The 19,504-nt window shown below is 54.8% G+C and overlaps 1 protein-coding gene across 1 annotated transcript in view; it reads left to right on the top strand.

Annotated features, from left to right (window-relative positions):
* Positions 1 to 19,504, top strand: part of LOC138480683 (FH2 domain-containing protein 1-like) — a 285,834-nt gene that overhangs the window by 257,454 nt on the left and 8,876 nt on the right. Inside the window, exons 9-10 of the mRNA XM_069612360.1 lie at positions 1,377 to 1,447; positions 14,306 to 14,429. Coding sequence (XP_069468461.1) covers positions 1,377 to 1,447; positions 14,306 to 14,429 — 195 coding nt within the window. The remainder of the gene's footprint in view (positions 1 to 1,376; positions 1,448 to 14,305; positions 14,430 to 19,504) is intronic.

Raw genomic sequence — 19,504 nt, 5'->3', positions numbered from 1 at the left:
CTTGCCCTCTGGTCAGGAACCTTGCCTTCTGGTGCAGGTGGTGCAGTGTGTGGTCTAGGACGGGCAGGAACCTTGCCCTCTGGTCAGGAACCTTGCCTTCTGGTGCAGGTGGTGCAGAGTGTGGTCTATGATGGGCAGGAACCTTACCCTCTGCTGCAGGTGGTGCAGAGTTTGGTCTATGACGGGCAGGAACCTTGCCCACTGGTGCAGGTGCGGCAGAGTGTGGTCTATGATGGGCAGGAACCTTGCCCCTTGGTGCAGGTGGTGCAGAGTGTGATCTATGACGGGCAGGAACCTTGCCCTCTGGTGCAGGTGGTGCAGGGCAGGAACCTTGCCTTCTGGTGCAGGTGGTTCAGAGTGTGGTCTATGACGGGCGGGAACCTTGCCCTTTGGTGCAGGTGGTGCAGAGTGTGGTCTATGACAGGCAGGGACCTTGCCCTCTGGTGCAGGTGGGCAGAGTGTGGTCTATGACAGGCAGGAACCTTTTCCCTCTAGTGCAGGTGGTGCAGAGTGTGGTCTATGACGGGCAGGGACCTTGCCTTCTGGTGCAGATGGTGCAGAGTGTGGCCTCTGACGGGCAGGAACCTTGCCCTCTGGTGCAGGTGGTGCAGAGTGTGGTCTATGACGGGCAGGAACACTGCCCTCTGGTGCAGGTGGGCAGAGTGTGTTCTATGACGGGCAGTAACCTTGCCCTCTGGTGCAGGTGGTACAGGTCAGGAACCTTGCCCGCTGGTACAGGTGGTGCAGAGTGTGGTCTATGACGGGCAGGAACCTTGCCCTCTGGTGCAGGTGCTGCAGGTCAGGAACCTTGCCCACTGGTGCAGGTGGTGCAGAATGTGGTCTGTGATGGGCAGGAGCCTTGCCCTCTGGTGCAGGTGCTGCAGAGTGTGGTCTATGACGGGCAGGAACCCTGCCCTCTGGTGCAGGTGGGCAGAGTGTGGTCTATGACGGGCAGTGACCTTGCCCTCTGGTGCAGATGGTGCAGGGGGTGGTCTTTGATGGGCAGGAACCTTGCCCTTTGGTGCAGGTGGTGCAGTGTGGTCTGTGATGGGCAGGGACCTTGCCCTCTGTTGAAGGTGGTGCAGAGTGTGGTCTATGGTGGGCAGGAACACTGCCCTCTGACGCAGGTGGGTAGAGTGTGGTCTATGACGGGAAGGGACCTTGCCCTCTGGTGCAGGTGGTGCAGAGTGTGGTCTATGACGGACAGGAACACTGCCCTCTGACGCAGGTGGGCAGAGTGTGGTCTATGACGGGCAGGGACCTTGCCCTCTGGTGCAGGTGGTGCAGAGTGTGGTCTATGACGGACAGGAACACTGCCCTCTGGCGCAGGTGGTTCAGAGTTTAACTCCACAATCTACATTTTTTTCTGGTTCCAGGAGGTGCAGAAGAGGTACCCAGACCTGCTCTCCTTCCCGGCGAAACTGGAGCACATCAGCAGCGGCTGCAGGTAAGAGGGACTTGCGAAGGGTGAATAGAGGCCCAGGGCCAGAAAGGATTACCGGGGCATTAACAGGGTGCAAGGGCATTATGAGAACCAACAGAGACATGAGAAGAGCCTGGCGAAGTAACCCCCTCAATGTGCACCAAGTAAGACCACCGAGCAGTGCGAGAGACCCCTGGTCAATAAGAGGGTCTTTCATCCTTTAGAGGGTTGTAGAGAAGCCCTAGAGAGAGGCTGGGGAGCCGGAGGAGAGACCTCACGCAGTGAGACCGTCATGGTGCAACAGGGGAGGCCTGGGGGGTTATGAGTCAGCGTGAGAGGACGCTGGGGCAGAATGAAGGACATGCCTGCAGCAAGGGAACCGGGGAACATTGAGGTGGACCTGAGGTAATAAGCGGGGCCTGGGGTAATAAGCGGGGCCTGGGGTAATAAACCAGGCCTGGGTAATAAGCGGGGCCTCGGGGCAGTCAGAGAAACCGGGGAACATTGAGGTGGACCTGAGGTAATAAGCTGGGCCTGGGGTAATAAGCGGGGCCTGGGGTAATAAGCGGGGCCTGGGTTAATAAGCGGGCCTGGGGTAATAAACCGGGCCTTGGTAATAAGCTGGACCTGGGGTAATAAGTGAGGCCTGGGGTAATAAGCGGGACCTGGGGTAATAAGCGGAGCCTGGGGTAATAAGCGGGACCGGAGGTAATAAGTGGGGCCTGGGGTAATAAGCGGGGCCTGGGGTAATAAGCAGGCCTGGGGTAATAAGTGGGACCTGGGGTAATAAGTGGGACCTGGGGTAATAAGCGGGCCTGGGGTAATAAACCGGGCCTTGGTAATAAGCGGGGCCTCGGGGCAGTCAGAGAACCCTGGTGACATTGAGGTGGACCTGGGGTAATAAGCGGGCCTGGGGTAATAAGCGGGCCTGGGGTAATAAGCGGGACCTGGGGTAATAAGCAGGGCCTGGCGTAATAAGCGGGACCTGGGGTAATAAGTGAGGCCTGGGGTAATAAGCGGAGCCTGGGGTAATAAGCGGGACCGGAGGTAATAAGCGGGGCCTGGGGTAATAAGTGGGGCCTGGGGTAATAAGCAGGCCTGGGGTAATAAGTGGGACCTGGGGTAATAAGTGGGACCTGGGGTAATAAGCGGGGCCTGGGGTAATAAGCGGGGCCTGGGGTAATGAACCGGGCCTGGGTAATAAGCGGGGCCTCGCGGCAGTCAGAGAACCCTGTGACATTGAGGTGGACCTGGGGTAATAAGTGGGGCCTGGGGTAATAAGCGGGGCCTGTGGTAATAAGCGGGACCTGGGGTAATAAGCAGGGCCTGGGGTAATAAGCGGGACCGGAGGTAATAAGCGGAGCCTGGGGTAATAAGCGGGGCCTGGGGTAATAAGCGGGACCTGGGGTAATAAGCGGGGCCTGGGGTAATAAGCAGGACCGGAGGTAATAAGCAGGGCCTGGGGTAATGAGCGGGGCCTGGGGTAATAAGTGGGACCTGGGGTAATAAGCGGGGCCTGGGGTAATAAGCTGGGCCTGGGGTGATAAGTGGGGCCTGGGGTAATAAGCAGGACCTGGGGTAATAAGCGAGGCCTGGGGTAATAAGCAGGACCTGGGGTGATAAGCGGGGCCTGGGGTAATAAACGGGGCCTGGGTTAATAAGCGGGGCCTCTGTGTAGTCAGAGAACCCTGGTGACATTGAGGTGGACCTGGGGTAATAAGCGGGGCCTGGGGTAATACGCGGGCCCTGGGGTAATAAGCGTGGACTGGGGTAATAAGCAGGCCTGGGGTAATAAACCAGGCCTGGGTAATAAGCAGGGCCTCGTGGCAGTCAGAGAAACCGGGGAACATTGAGCTGGACCTGAGGTAATAAGCTGGGTCTGGGGTAATAAGCGGGGCCTGGGGTAATAAACCGGGCCTGGGTAATAAGCGGGGCCTCTGGGCAGTCAGAGAACCCTGGTGACATTGAGGTGGACCTGGGGTAATAAGCGGGCATGGGGGAAATAAGCGGGACTTGGGGTGATAAGCGGAGCCTGGGGTAATAAGCGGGACCTGGGGTAAAAAGCGGGGCCTGGGGTAATAAGCAGGACCTGGGGTAATAAGCGGGCCTGGGGTAATAAGCGGGACCGGAGGTAATAAGTGGGGCCTGGGGTAATAAGCAGGCCTAGGGTAATAAGTGGGACCTGGGGTAATAAATGGGACCTGGGCTAATAAGCGGGCCTGGGGTAATAAGCGGGACCTGGGGTAATAAACCGGGCCTGGGTAATAAGCGGGGCCTCGGGGCAGTCAGTGAACCCTGGTGACATTGAGGTGGACCTGGGGTAATAAGCGGGCCTGGGGTAATAAGCGGGACCTGGGGTAATAAGCGGGGCCTGGGGTAATAAGCGGGGACTGGGGTAATAAGCGGGGCCTGGGGTAATAAGCGGGCCTGGGTAATAAGCGGGACCTGGGGTAATAAGCGGGGCCTGGGGTAATAAGCGGGACCGGAGGTAATAAGCGGAGCCTGGGGTAATAAGCGGGGCCTGGGGTAATAAGCGGGACCTGGGGTAATAAGCGGGGCCTGGGGTAATAAGCAGGACCGGAGGTAATAAGCAGGGCCTGGGGTAATGAGCGGGGCCTGGGGTAATAAGTGGGACCTGGGGTAATAAGCAGGGCCTGGGGTAATAAGCTGGGCCTGGGGTGATAAGTGGGCCTGGGGTAATAAGCGGGACCTGGGGTAATAAACCGGGCCTGGGTAATAAGCGGGGCCTCGGGGCAGTCAGTGAACCCTGGGGACATTGAGGTGGACCTGGGGTAATAAGCGGGCCTGGGGTAATAAGCGGGACCTGGGGTAATAAGCGGGGCCTGGGGTAATAAGCGGGGACTGGGGTAATAAGCGGGGCCTGGGGTAATAAGCGGGCCTGGGTAATAAGCGGGACCTGGGGTAATAAGCGGGGCCTGGGGTAATAAGCAGGACCGGAGGTAATAAGCAGGGCCTGGGGTAATGAGCGGGGCCTGGGGTAATAAGTGGGACCTGGGGTAATAAGCGGGGCCTGGGGTAATAAGCTGGGCCTGGGGTAATAAGCTGGGCCTGGGGTGATAAGTGGGGCCTGGGGTAATAAGCGGGACCTGGGGTAATAAGCGAGGCCTGGGGTAATAAGCAGGACCTGGGGTGATAAGCGGGGCCTGGGGTAATAAACGGGGCCTGGGTTAATAAGCGGGGCCTCTGTGTAGTCAGAGAACCCTGGTGACATTGAGGTGCACCTGGGGTAATAAGCGGGACCTGGGGTAATAAACCGGGCCTGGGTAATAAGCGGGGCCTCGGGGCAGTCAGTGAACCCTGGTGACATTGAGGTGGACCTGGGGTAATAAGCGGGCCTGGGGTAATAAGCGGGACCTGGGGTAATAAGCGGGGTCTGGGGTAATAAGCGGGGACTGGGGTAATAAGCGGGGCCTGGGGTAATAAGCGGGCCTGGGTAATAAGCAGGACCTGGGGTAATAAGCGGGGCCTGGGGTAATAAGCAGGACCGGAGGTAATAAGCAGGGCCTGGGGTAATGAGCGGGGCCTGGGGTAATAAGTGGGACCTGGGGTAATAAGCGGGGCCTGAGGTAATAAGCTGGGCCTGGGGTGATAAGTGGGGCCTAGGGTAATAAGCGGGACCTGGGGTAATAAGCGAGGCCTGGGGTAATAAGCAGGACCTGGGGTGATAAGCGGGGCCTGGGGTAATAAACGGGGCCTGGGTTAATAAGCGGGGCCTCTGTGTAGTCAGAGAACCCTGGTGACATTGAGGTGGACCTGGGGTAATAAGCGGGGCCTGGGGTAATACGCGGGGCCTGGGGTAACAAGCGTGGACTGGGGTAATAAGCAGGCCTGGGGTAATAAACCAGGCCTGGGTAATAAGCAGGGCCTCGTGGCAGAAAGAGAAACCGGGGAACATTGAGCTGGACCTGAGGTAATAAGCTGGGCCTGGGGTAATAAGCGGGGCCTGGGGTAATAAACCGGGCCTGGGTAATAAGCGGGGCCTCTGGGCAGTCAGAGAACCCTGGTGACATTGAGGTGGACCTGGGGTAATAAGCGGGCATGGGGGAAATAAGCGGGACTTGGGGTAATAAGCGGAGCCTGGGGTAATAAGCGGGACCTGGGGTAATAAGCGGGGCCTGGGGTAATAAGCAGGACCTGGGGTAATAAGCGGGGCCTGGGGTAATAAGCGGGACCGGAGGTAATAAGTGGGGCCTGGGGTAATAAGCAGGCCTAGGGTAATAAGTGGGACCTGGGGTAATAAATGGGACCTGGGCTAATAAGCGGGCCTGGGGTAATAAGCGGGACCTGGGGTAATAAACCGGGCCTGGGTAATAAGCGGGGCCTCGGGGCAGTCAGTGAACCCTGGTGACATTGAGGTGGACCTGGGGTAATAAGCGGGCCTGGGGTAATAAGCGGGACTTGGGGTAATAAGCGGGGCCTGGGGTAATAAGCGGGGACTGGGGTAATAAGCGGGGCCTGGGGTAATAAGCGGGCCTGGGGTAATAAGCGGGACCTGGGGTAATAAGCAGGGCCTGGGGTAATAAACGGGACCTGGGGTAATACGCGAGACCTGGGGTAATAAGCAGGGCCTGGGGTAATAAACGGGGCCTGGGGTAATACGCGGGACCTGGGGTAATAAGCGGGGCCTGGGGTAATAAGCGGGGCCTGGGGTAATAAGCGGGACCTGGGGTAATAAGCTGGGCCTGGGGTGATAAGTGGGCCTGGGGTAATAAGCGGGACCTGGGGTAATAAACCGGGCCTGGGTAATAAGCGGGGCCTCGGGGCAGTCAGTGAACCCTGGGGACATTGAGGTGGACCTGGGGTAATAAGCGGGCCTGGGGTAATAAGCGGGACCTGGGGTAATAAGCGGGGCCTGGGGTAATAAGCGGGGACTGGGGTAATAAGCGGGGCCTGGGGTAATAAGCGGGCCTGGGTAATAAGCGGGACCTGGGGTAATAAGCGGGGCCTGGGGTAATAAGCAGGACCGGAGGTAATAAGCAGGGCCTGGGGTAATGAGCGGGGCCTGGGGTAATAAGTGGGACCTGGGGTAATAAGCGGGGCCTGGGGTAATAAGCTGGGCCTGGGGTAATAAGCTGGGCCTGGGGTGATAAGTGGGGCCTGGGGTAATAAGCGGGACCTGGGGTAATAAGCGAGGCCTGGGGTAATAAGCAGGACCTGGGGTGATAAGCGGGGCCTGGGGTAATAAACGGGGCCTGGGTTAATAAGCGGGGCCTCTGTGTAGTCAGAGAACCCTGGTGACATTGAGGTGCACCTGGGGTAATAAGCGGGACCTGGGGTAATAAACCGGGCCTGGGTAATAAGCGGGGCCTCGGGGCAGTCAGTGAACCCTGGTGACATTGAGGTGGACCTGGGGTAATAAGCGGGCCTGGGGTAATAAGCGGGACCTGGGGTAATAAGCGGGGTCTGGGGTAATAAGCGGGGACTGGGGTAATAAGCGGGGCCTGGGGTAATAAGCGGGCCTGGGTAATAAGCAGGACCTGGGGTAATAAGCGGGGCCTGGGGTAATAAGCAGGACCGGAGGTAATAAGCAGGGCCTGGGGTAATGAGCGGGGCCTGGGGTAATAAGTGGGACCTGGGGTAATAAGCGGGGCCTGAGGTAATAAGCTGGGCCTGGGGTGATAAGTGGGGCCTAGGGTAATAAGCGGGACCTGGGGTAATAAGCGAGGCCTGGGGTAATAAGCAGGACCTGGGGTGATAAGCGGGGCCTGGGGTAATAAACGGGGCCTGGGTTAATAAGCGGGGCCTCTGTGTAGTCAGAGAACCCTGGTGACATTGAGGTGGACCTGGGGTAATAAGCGGGGCCTGGGGTAATACGCGGGGCCTGGGGTAACAAGCGTGGACTGGGGTAATAAGCAGGCCTGGGGTAATAAACCAGGCCTGGGTAATAAGCAGGGCCTCGTGGCAGAAAGAGAAACCGGGGAACATTGAGCTGGACCTGAGGTAATAAGCTGGGCCTGGGGTAATAAGCGGGGCCTGGGGTAATAAACCGGGCCTGGGTAATAAGCGGGGCCTCTGGGCAGTCAGAGAACCCTGGTGACATTGAGGTGGACCTGGGGTAATAAGCGGGCATGGGGGAAATAAGCGGGACTTGGGGTAATAAGCGGAGCCTGGGGTAATAAGCGGGACCTGGGGTAATAAGCGGGGCCTGGGGTAATAAGCAGGACCTGGGGTAATAAGCGGGGCCTGGGGTAATAAGCGGGACCGGAGGTAATAAGTGGGGCCTGGGGTAATAAGCAGGCCTAGGGTAATAAGTGGGACCTGGGGTAATAAATGGGACCTGGGCTAATAAGCGGGCCTGGGGTAATAAGCGGGACCTGGGGTAATAAACCGGGCCTGGGTAATAAGCGGGGCCTCGGGGCAGTCAGTGAACCCTGGTGACATTGAGGTGGACCTGGGGTAATAAGCGGGCCTGGGGTAATAAGCGGGACTTGGGGTAATAAGCGGGGCCTGGGGTAATAAGCGGGGACTGGGGTAATAAGCGGGGCCTGGGGTAATAAGCGGGCCTGGGGTAATAAGCGGGACCTGGGGTAATAAGCAGGGCCTGGGGTAATAAACGGGACCTGGGGTAATACGCGAGACCTGGGGTAATAAGCGGGGCCTGGGGTAATAAACGGGGCCTGGGGTAATACGCGGGACCTGGGGTAATAAGCGGGGCCTGGGGTAATAAGCGGGGCCTGGGGTAATAAGCGGGCCTGGGGTAATAAGCGGGACCTGGGGTAATAAGCGGGGCCTGGGGTGATAAGCGGGGCCTGGGGTGATAAGCGGGACCTGTGGTAATAAGCGGGGCCTGGGGTAATAAGCGGGCCTGGGGTAATAAGCGGCTCTGGGGTAATAAGCGGGACCTGGGGTAATAAGCGGGGCCTGGGGTAATAAGCGGGACCTGGGGTGATAAGCGGGGCCTGGGGTAATAAACGGGGCCTGGGTTAATAAGCGGGGCCTCGGGGCAGTCAGAGAACCCTGGTGACATTGAGGTGGACCTGGGGTAATAAGCGGGGCCTGGGGTAATAAGCGGGACCTGGGGTAATAAGCGGGGCCTGGGATAATAAGCGTGGACTGGGGTAATAAGCGGGGACTGGGGTAATAATCGGGCCTGGGGTAATAAGCGGGACCTGGGGTAATAAGCGGGGCCTGGGGTAACAAACGGGGCCTGGGGTAATACGCGGGACCTGGGGTAATATAAGCGGGGCCTGGGGTAATAAACGGGGCCTGGGGTAATACGCGGGACCTGGGGTAATAAGCGGGGCCTGGGGTAATAAGCGGGGCCTGGGGTAATAAGCAGGGCCTGGGGTAATAAGCGGGGACTGGGGTAATAAGCGGGGCCTGGGGTAATAAGCGGGCCTGGGGTAATAAGCAGGACCTGGGGTAATAAGCGGGCCTGGGGTAATATAAGCGGGGCCTCGGGTAATAAGCAGGGCCTGGGGTAATAAACAGGGCCTGGGGCAATATAAGCGGGGCCTGGGGTAATAAGCGGGGCCTGGGGTAATAAGCGGGGCCTGGGGTAATATAAGCGGGGCCTGGGGTAATAAGCGGGGCCTGGGGTAATAAGCGGGACCTGGGGTGATAAGCGGGGCCTGGGGTGGTAAGCGGGGCCTGGGGTAATAAGCGGGGCCTGGGGTAATATAGGAGGGGCCTGGGGTAATATAAGCGGGGCCTGGATTAATAAGTGGGACCTGGAGTAATAAGCGGGCCCCAGGGGTATTAAGCGGGGCTTGGGGTAATACGTGGGACCTGGGGTAATAAGCAGGGCCTGGGGTAATATAAGCAGGGCCTGGGGTAATATAAGCGGGGCCTGGGGTAATAAGCGGGGCCTGGGGTAATAAGCGGGGCCTGGGGTAATATAAGCGGGGCCTGGGGTAATAAGCAGGGCCTGGGGTAATATAAGCAGGGCCTAGGGTAATATAAGCGGGGCCTGGGGTAATAAGCGGGGCCTGGGGTAATAAGCAGGGCCTGGGGTAATATAAGCGGGGCCTGGGGTAATATAAGTGGGGCCTGGGGTAATAAGCAGGGCCTGGGGTAATATAAGCAGGGCCTGGGGTAATATAAGCGGGGCCTGGGGTAATAAGCAGGGCCTGGGGTAATATAAGCGGGGCCTGGGGTAATAAGCAGGGCCTGGGGTAATATAAGCGGGGCCTGGGGTAATATAAGCGGGGCCTGGGGTAATAAGCAGGGCCTGGGGTAATATAAGCAGGGCCTGGGGTAATATAAGCGGGGCCTGGGGTAATAAGCGGGGCCCGGGGTAATAAGCAGGGCCTGGGGTAATATAAGCGGGGCCTGGGGTAATAAGCAGGGCCTGGGGTAATATAAGCGGGGCCTGGGGTAATATAAGCGGGGCCTGGGGTAATAAGCAGGGCCTGGGGTAATATAAGCAGCGCCTGGGGTAATATAAGCGGGGCCTGGGGTAATAAGCGGGGCCTGGGGTAATAAGCAGGGCCTGGGGTAATATAAGCGGGGCCTGGGGTAATATAAGCGGGCCTGGGGTAATAAGCAGGGCCTGGGGTAATATAAGCAGGCCCTGGGGTAATATAAGCGGGGCCTGGGGTAATAAGCGGGGCCTGGGGTAATAAGCAGGGCCTGGGGTAATATAAGCGGGGCCTGGGGTAATAAGCAGGGCCTGGGGTAATATAAGCGGGGCCTGGGGTAATAAGCGGGGCCTGGGGTAATAAGCGGGGCCTGGGGTAATAAGCAGGGCCTGGGGTAATATAAGCGGGGCCTGGGGTAATATAAGCGGGGCCTGGGGTAATAAGCGGGGCCTGGGGTAATACGCGGGACCTGGGGTGATAAGCGGGGCCTGGGGTAATAAGCGGGGCCTGGGGTAATAAGCGGGGCCTGGGGTAATATAAGCGGGGCCTGGGGTAATAAGTGGGACCTGGGGTAATAAGCGGGGCCTGGGGTAATAAGCGGGACCTGGGGTGATAAGCGGGGCCTGGGGTAATAAGCAGGGCCTGGGGTAATATAAGCGGGGCCTGGGATAATATAAGCGGGGCCTGGATTAATAAGTGGGACCTGGAGTAATAAGCGGGCCCTGGGGTATTAAGCGGGGCCTGGGGTAATACGTGGGACCTGGGGTAATAAGCAGGGCCTGGGGTAATATAAGCAGGGCCTGGGGTAATATAAGCGGGTCCTGGGGTAATAAGCGGGGCCTGGGGTGATAAGCGGGGCCTGGGGTAATAAGCAGGGCCTGGGGTAATATAAGCGGGGCCTGGGGTAATATAAGCGGGGCCTGGGGTAATAAGCGGGACCTGGGGTGATAAGCGGGGCCTAGGGTAATAAGCAGGGCCTGGGGTAATATAAGCGGGGCCTGGGGTAATAAGCGGGGCCTGGGGTAATATAAGCGGGGCCTGGGGTAATATAAGCGGGGCCTGGGGTAATAAGCGGGACCTGGGGTGATAAGCGGGGCCTGGGGTAATAAGCAGGGCCTGGGGTAATATAAGCGGGGCCTGGGGTAATAAGCGGGGCCTGGGGTAATAAGCGGGGCCTGGGGTAATATAAGCGGGGCCTGGGGTAATAAGCGGGGCCTGGGGTAATAAGCAGGGCCTGGGGTAATATAAGCGGGGCCTGGGGTAATATAAGCAGGGCCTGGGGTAATAAGCGGGGCCTGGGGTAATACGTGGGACCTGGGGTAATAAGCGGGGCCTGGGGTAATATAAGCGGGGCCTGGGGTAATACGTGGGACCTGGGGTAATAAGCGGGGCCTGGGGTAATATAAGCAGGGCCTGGGGTAATATAAGCGGGCCCTGGGGTATTAAGCGGGGCCTGGGGTAATACGTGGGGCCTGGGGTAATATAAGCGGGGCCTGGGGTAATACGTGGGACCTGGGGTAATAAGCGGGGCCTGGGGTAATATAAGCAGGGCCTGGGGTAATATAAGCGGGGCCTGGGGTAATAAGCGGGGCCTGGGGTAATAAGCGGGGCCTGGGGTAATAAGCAGGGCCTGGGGTAATAAGCAGGGCCTGGGGTAATATGAGCGGGGCCTGGGGGCTGCAGGAGAGACCGTGAGGCTCACCCCACGGGGCAGGTGGTCCAGGGGCCCAGGCCTCGCTCCCCACCCCCTCGCCCCCGCTAAGCTGCTACAGGTGAGTGCAGGCCCACACGGGACGGCGGCCTGGGGGGGACACACACAGGCGCGCGCGGTATATCAGAGCCCTGTGAGGGGCACGTGACGAGGGACAGCATATGAGGTGCCCACACAGGGGTGGACCGTATATGATTGCCACACAGGGAAGGGTGGCTAGGAGGAGCACACATGGGTGGTGGTTGGTGCTACAGGGGGGTACAGGCGGGTGGTAGTTGCTAGAGGGGAACACACGTGTGTTGGTTGGTACAGGAGGGCATACGGGTGGTGGTTGTTATAGGGGTACACACAGGTGGTGGTTGGTACAGCGGTGCACACGGGTGGTGGTGGTTGGCACAGGGGGTGCACACGGGTGGTGGTTGGCACAGGGGTGCCCACGGGTGGCGGTGGTTGGCACAGGGGGTGCACACGGTTGGTGGTTGGCATAGGGGTGCACTCGCGTGGTGGTGGTTGGTACAGGGGGTGCACACGGGTGGTGGTTGGCACAGGGGTGCCCACGGGTGGTGGTGGTTGGTACAGGGGTGCACACGAGTGGTGGTTGGTACAGGGGTGCACACGCGTGGTGGTGGTTGGCACAGGGGGTACACACGGGTGGTGGTTGGCACAGGGGTGCCCACGGGTGGTGCTTGGCACAGGGGGTACACACAGAGGGCGCTGGTGTATGAATGAGGCCCCCAGGCACCGCCGGTGTCCTCTGCCCTGGGTGTGGTCTCACTCTCCCGGTTTCCTGTGTTCGTGGGAGTCCTTGTTTCTTTAATCTTATCGCCCTTCCTTTTCACACATTTCCTGAGCATTAATGGGACCCGCGTCCCCCACCCACGGGTGCAAAGTACTTTCATGCACGTGATTTTCGGAAAAAATTGCGTTCATGTGGAAAATGAAGTGGCCGCATCCTGTGCTGCAGGGGAAGTCGCGGGTCATTAAACAATCCATGTGTTATAGTTCCTTAGCGCACACCAGTCACTTACAGCCATTCACAGCACCAACATGAAGGTCCCAGACACAGCGCTTGGCCATCGCTAAAGGAGCTAGAATGGGGCCCTCGGCCGAGGACCCCTAAGCCAGAAGAGGCGCGCTCAGCTCTGCGGGGGGCTTTCGCGTGGATGGCAAATCAGCCAGCATGTGTTTACTGTTACCACAACCTCAAGCTGATGCCCTTGGGCCACCCACCCCTGGTGCTGGGTGGGTAGGGGGGGGGGGAGGGAGGTGAGGGGGATTGGAGGGGCCCCAGGCATGAGGCCATGCAGGTTCCACTCGAGCTCACTTTGCCGAATGCCAACTAAGCCGAATTTGGTTTTTGCGCCTTTGTTTGCAGATATTTGTTTTACTGCAAACATGTATAACTTGGGGTACGGCGGTATAGAATGTGGAGGCGGTTGGTGGGGGAGGGTGGTGTAGGGGGCTCCGTCCCTCATTCTGCAATCCTTCCTAGAAGCCAGTTCCCAGTCTCTTGCACAGGGCAGGGCATCCTTGTGTCACTGCTGGTGGAGTCTCGTGGACATCACCCCGAGAAGGTGGCAGTGGAAGACGGGTGGGCATCAACTGCACCCCGGGAAAAGCACGGGCCCCTGGCCATCATGCACTCAGGACGACCCCAGGCCCTCGGCCATCACGCACTCAGGGCGACCCCAGGCCCTCGGCCATCACGCACTCAGGGCGACCCCAGGCCCTCGACTCCACCTGCCTGCTTCTGTAGCAGTGTGCTGTGTTGCCTGCCTCCTTCTGTAGCAGTGTGCTGTCTTGCCTGCCTGCCTTCTGTAGCAGTGTGCTGTCTTGCCTGCATGCCTTCTGTAGCAGTGTGCTGTCTTGGCTGCCTCCTTCTGTAGCAGTGTGCTGTCTTGCCTGCCTCCTTCTGTAGCAGTGTGCTGTCTCTGCCCTGCCACAGGTCTCCACCTGCCTGCTTCTGTAGCAGTGTGCTGTCTCTGCCCTGCCACAGGTCTCCACCTGCCTGCTTCTGTAGCAGTGTGCTGTCTTGCCTGCCTCCTTCTGTTGCAGTGTGCTGTCTTGCCTGCCTGCCTTCTGTAGCAGTGTGCTGTCTCTGCCTGCCTGCTTCTGTAGCAGTGTGCTGTCTCTGCCCTGCCACAGGTCTCCACCTGCCTGCTTCTGTAGCAGTGTGCTGTCTCTGCCCTGCCACAGGTCTCCACCTGCCTGCTTCTGTAGCAGTGTGCTGTCTTGCCTGCCTCCTTCTGTTGCAGTGTGCTGTCTTGCCTGCCTGCCTTCTGTAGCAGTGTGCTGTCTCTGCCTGCCTGCTTCTGTAGCAGTGTGCTGTCTCTGCCCTGCCACAGGTCTCCACCTGCCTGCTTCTGTAGCAGTGTGCTGTCTCTGCCCTGCCACAGGTCTCCGCCTGCCTGCTTCTGTAGCAGTGTGCTGTCTTGCCTGCCTCCTTCTGTAGCAGTGTGCTGTCTTGCCTGCCTCCTTCTATAGCAGTGTGCTGTCTTGCCTGCCTCCTGTAGCAGTGTGCTGTCTCTGCCTGCCTGCTTCTGTAGCAGTGTGCTGTCTCTGCCCTGCCACAGGTCTCCACCTGCCTGCTTCTGTAGCAGTGTGCTGTCTCTGCCCTGCCACAGGTCTCCGCCTGCCTGCTTCTGTAGCAGTGTGCTGTCTTGCCTGCCTCCTTCTGTTGCAGTGTGCTGTCTTGCCTGCCTGCCTTCTGTAGCAGTGTGCTGTCTCTGCCTGCCTGCTTCTGTAGCAGTGTGCTGTCTCTGCCCTGCCACAGGTCTCTGCCTGCCTGACTTCTGCAGCAGGGTGCTGTCTCTTCCCTGTGCACTCAGACCCCTGTCTCCTTACTCACAGGTTATCTGAAGGAGGCCTCGTGGAAGAGTTCCAGAAGCTTCGGGAGCAGGTGTCATCCCTGAGCCAGACCCTGGATGCAGCAGAGCACACGGAAATTAGGGGGCAGGTGGCCGGCTTCCTGCAGGTAACACCACCTCAGCCGTGGGCGTGTGTCTCTGGATCTGGGGGCGGGGCCGTGCGTGTCACGTGCCTCCTACTAGTGTGGTGGTGGTGTGACTCTTGCTTCATGTGCTGGGTCTCTTGCTCTGTGTGGGACGGCGACTAGTGTTCCGTCTGCTGGAACCGGTGCTTAAAGTGGCTCTTAAAATCATCGAGGGGGTGGGGGGGTGAGGTAACTCAGGAGGCGTGTCCACCAAAGGCAGCGTGGTCTAACGAGTAGCTGGCGGCTTAGGTAAGTGCTGCCCACCCCTTGCCAGGACTCCCTTTGCAGCGATCATCACCATCGCACGCACCATCACCCCGGCATCTCTTAACTAAAGGGATTCCTGGCGTGAGTCAGCATCACCATTGACCACCACCAGATATACCTTGGTCTAAGATATCCACATCGCCTGATGGCCCTTGTATCTCTTAGTTAATGGGATGCATGGCAGGGGTCAGCATCACCATTGACCACCACCAGATATACCTTGGTCTAAGATATCCACATCGCCTGATGGCCCTTGTATCTCTTAGTTAATGGGATGCATGGCAGGGGTCAGAGCAACACCTTTTTTTCCTTAATGGTGAAAGCGACCCTTGCCAGGCATCCCTTTAACTATGAGATGTAGCAATCATCCTGGGATGATTGCTGGGATTGCTGGGATGATCGCTGCAACGGCTGGTGGTGCCACTGACCCTCGCCAGGCATCCCTTTAACTAAGAGATTCAGCACTCACCCTGAGATGATCGCTGCAGCTCCTAGTGGTGGTGCCGACCCTCAACAGACATCCCTTTAGCTAAGGGAGGCAGTAATTACCCTGGGACTCTTTTGCCATGTGCTGGTACTCTTGCTCCATGTGCAAGGACTCTTTCTCTGTTTGGTGGTGTGACTCTTGCCCAGTCTGCTGGGACTCTTGATCTGCGTGTGCTGGGACCTTGCTGTGACTTTTCCTCCATGTGCTGGGACATTGGCTCTGTGTGTTGCTGTGACTTTTGCCCCCTCTTCTGGGACTCTTGTTCTGCATTCTGGTGTGCATCGTCCTGTATCTTCTTAGACAGTTGCTCCTTATGGTTGTGTGTCTCTTGCACCTTGTACTGAGACTTTTGTGATGGGACTCTTGCTCCATTTAAAGTGACTACAGTAGGCACCTGTGCGAAACTCGATTTTAGAAAAAACGTGGGTGCAGGGAGATAACTCAACCCTCACACAAAGTTGGATAATCAATGCAAAACCGATGGTGTCCAAGTGTATCGGCCGCTCCCCTCCCTGCACATCTTACTGCTGAATACATCAGCCAAAATTCCATAGATGTTTCAGTGGCAGCAAATTATATCACATTCAGTACCTGGAATTCTCGAATGTTCATGTCCAACGAATTATAAGTAGGAGGTCCGTTTCGTAGTCCAATCTTCTTTTATATTCAAAATCAATAAGCACAGCACGTTTCGGGAAAGTGTTCTCTTCATCAGGTGCAATTCAATAGTCTACAACATAATGGACATACTGTCAGTACAATGAAATCATGAAAAGTAATTGTGCAAGAAAATGGTTCCATCGTTACGATTGATGTCAAGTGCAATGTTCATCTATAGTACATGCTAACTATGTTCATCTATAGTACATGCTAACTATGTTCATCTATAGTACATGCTAACTATGTTCATCTATAGTACATGCTAACTCGAACAGCAGAAGTAACTGGTCAAGACCTCCGAAGGGTTGAAAGATATCCTTCAAGACAGCAATACAAAACATTCCTCCTATCAGAGAGACATAGAACAAAGAAAGAGACCCAGATTCTAAAGAGACCCCCTAGATTATACCAGGGATATAGTCTATAATTGGCAAGAATTCTATAGCCAAAACTGTGGTGGTCCCGATAATAGAAATCCCAACAAACAAGGTAAAATGTATAACTCAAGTGATCAGAGTGACGACAGTAACTCGAGGGGAAGCACTGGTATCAGAAGCATTCCTATTCCCACAACTCCCTCTACAAGTGAAACACAATCCAACACTAGCACGGTACTTCAAGTAGTTCCTCCCGAGAACGTACCTCCACAGAGACCTTTTTTAGACCCAAGAAACAAAGAAAAAGAGGCAAGAAGAAAACTACAGTCAAAACAAAACTTAATATGTTCATGTTATTGTTAAAGGTATTTGTACCGTGCACTGTGGATAACATTGTAGTGAATATATCCAAGAAATCTTTGAATGGCCAACATTTCAAGCTGCTGAATATGGGTTTGTCCTTTGTACCCACATTTAATACCGCATTATTCGCTGAAAGGGTTAATTTCAATAAACTTCAACCACACATTGAAAATGAATCAATGTCTTGATTTCCTGGAACTCCGTCGGAAGAGCCAATTTCCTCTGACCTTTAACAACCTAGCTCTGAACATGTGTGAGAGTCAAGTAATGGAACAGATGAATAAAGGTAACTTCAAAAAGGAATCTCACATGAACATCAAGAGTAAGCAACTTAAATTGATTGAGAATTTATCCTAAGATGAGAGCTTGACCATCACACCGGCAGATAAGGGAAGCGCTATTGTCGTAACGGATTTTGAGTTCTGCAACACTAACTGCCTCACTCTTCTAGCAGATGAGAATGTCTGTATGGTATTAGACAGGGATCTTATCATTGAGAGTAGAGGATTGATCAAGAGAACATTGGGAGGTGCTGAGGCAAATGGATGGATCCCCCCAAATCCAAACAATTCCTAACAAATCCCTTTCCCCGAATCCTGATACACTTCGGACACCATCTGTTTTGTTCCTGCTCTGTGTGGTGGTTTGACTCTTGTGTCATGTGTGTCATGTGCTGGGACTATTTTTTTAAAATTTGTTTTGATTGATTAAAAAATGTTTGCAAATTTTTTTGACACATTTTTTGTACATTTATTCCTTAGTTCCCCTGTTCGGTTCTGCATTCCTTAATTGTTTTTGATGATGTTCTTTCTGGTTCAAGGTTTTCCAAAGTCAATATGTTGTAGAAATTGCGTCACTGCAATTATTTCCTTTGAGCCTTCCCCCTCCGTTAAGCGTTTCCACCATTCCTGTTCTTCGTAGAAACAAGAGCCCTCAAACAGATGGAGCATGTGAGTGGTTCTTAATTCTGTCAAACCCTTACAGTTCAGGAGAAGATGCCTTAGTGTTTCTTGAAACCCCTTTTCCTCACAAAAGCGACAGTGGTTAGTAGATCTGATTCCTCGGATTGATCGTATTTCGTTAGTTGGTAAAATTTTGAGCCGTGCTCTCATGAATGTTTCTCGATGTTGTCTGCTTGGAAAAATCTTTAGGTAGGGTCTTGTATCGTTTAACTTTCTGCTTATCGGAGTTAGGTGTGCAGCTAGTTTATATGACCCGCTGTATCCTGTGTCTTTATCCAGTCCAGGTTTTCCAATCTTGTTGTTGCTTTTGTTGGGTTCTTCATGAACTCTTTTTCTGAAGATCCTATTTCCCCCAATAAAGAAGCTATTTTCTGGTGCCAAGCCTTTAAGGTTTTGGAGTGTGTTTCAAAAACTTCCTTATGGATGATATCAAAGATGTTGGAACGCTCCGGAATAATCACTTTCCTAAACTACATCAGTTTGTTCCTCGCAACTATGCCTTGTAGGGATAGAATGCATAGTTCCCTTCTTATTAAAGGCATTGGTGTGGAGGATTGAAGATTCAGTATCTGTCTCCAGAAGTAGTTTTCCAGCCTCATCCATAGTGCTTCCGGGATGTTGAAAAAGGCCTCCGCCCCATATGTTACTGATGCAATCACTTTTGTTCGATAAAATTGTATACTCGTTTTAAGTGAGTATCGGCAGAATTTCCTTTCGATGATCTTTGCTTGAGATGTTAAAGTCTTCGTTTTTTCCCAAAGGTAGAACTGCATATTTGTTTCTGTTAAGTTGCTGCTCATGATCACTCCCAGGTATTTGAATCTTTACACCTTCCAAGTGGCAGGTAAATGGAATATTTAGGCTGATGGTTTTTTGGAGCGTCATGGTCTTGGTTTTGCTCTTATTGATTTCCAAGTTGTTTTTTCTGATGTATCCGCTCAAGTTATCTAGTTGTCTTTGGAGTCCTATCGGCGTTTGATCTAATAGAATTAGATTGTCCGCATACAATAGGCGCGACACTGTCACCCCACCCACTTTTGGTGGGTATGATCTCACTTCGCTCTCAGAATCTTTGAAATCCCACAAGCAGGCGTTGAATAACGTTGGGGCCAAGGGGCATCCCTGCTTGACCCCTCTTGCTGTTTGTATGGGGGTTGACAGCGTGCCCTGTTGGTTCAAGCGGATTTATATAGACGTCTTTGTGTAAAGAGCTTGAATTTGTTCCAATATATTGCCTGGGCACTCTCTGGTTTCTAGTTTTGTCCAGAGACGTTCCCTATTGACCTGGTCAAATGCTTGAACCAGGTCAATGAAGGCCATATATATGCCGGATTTTCCTTCCTTGGTCCTGCTCTTCAAGATGTTTATCAAAAATATATTGGGCAAAGTTCCTGTGTTCTTTACAAAACCCGATTGGAAGGGATCCGTTAGATCGTTTTCTGTTGCCCATTCCTGAAACGTCTCCAATAGGATTGAACCGTATACTTTACCAATAATGTCTAACAGCGCAATTGGTCTGTAGTTCTTTGGGTTTTGCCTTGGTCCGTTTTTTTAGACTGGGACTATTATAGCTTTTTTCCAGGATCTAGGTATGGATTTTATTTCTATGATGGTATCGAATACTTTGCTAATAAATAGTGCCCAGTTTTGTGGAGAATCTTTTAGATGGGCGTTAGTCAGACCATCCGGAACAGGTGCCCTAGAGGTGTTCAGCCGTTTAATTTTTGTTACAATTGATGTTATATTGGTAGGAAGGCCCCATTTGTTTCCGTTCTGTGATTAGAGATCCTTGTCTCTTTGTTGGGGTTTCTGTAGAGGTTAGTGAAATGATCGATCCACTTGTCTTCTCCTACGTTGTTATGGATTACATTTCGAGGAGTGTTCGTTGTTGACTTAACCAGTGACCAAAAGTCCCTTGATTTGCGTCCGTTTATTAGACTC

This window comes from Ambystoma mexicanum, chromosome 5p (assembly GCF_040938575.1).
Source record: "Ambystoma mexicanum isolate Mex_15411 chromosome 5p, UKY_AmexF1_1, whole genome shotgun sequence".
Classification (NCBI taxonomy): Eukaryota; Metazoa; Chordata; class Amphibia; order Caudata; family Ambystomatidae; genus Ambystoma; species Ambystoma mexicanum.
This window is presented reverse-complemented; position numbering and strand designations above follow the sequence as displayed.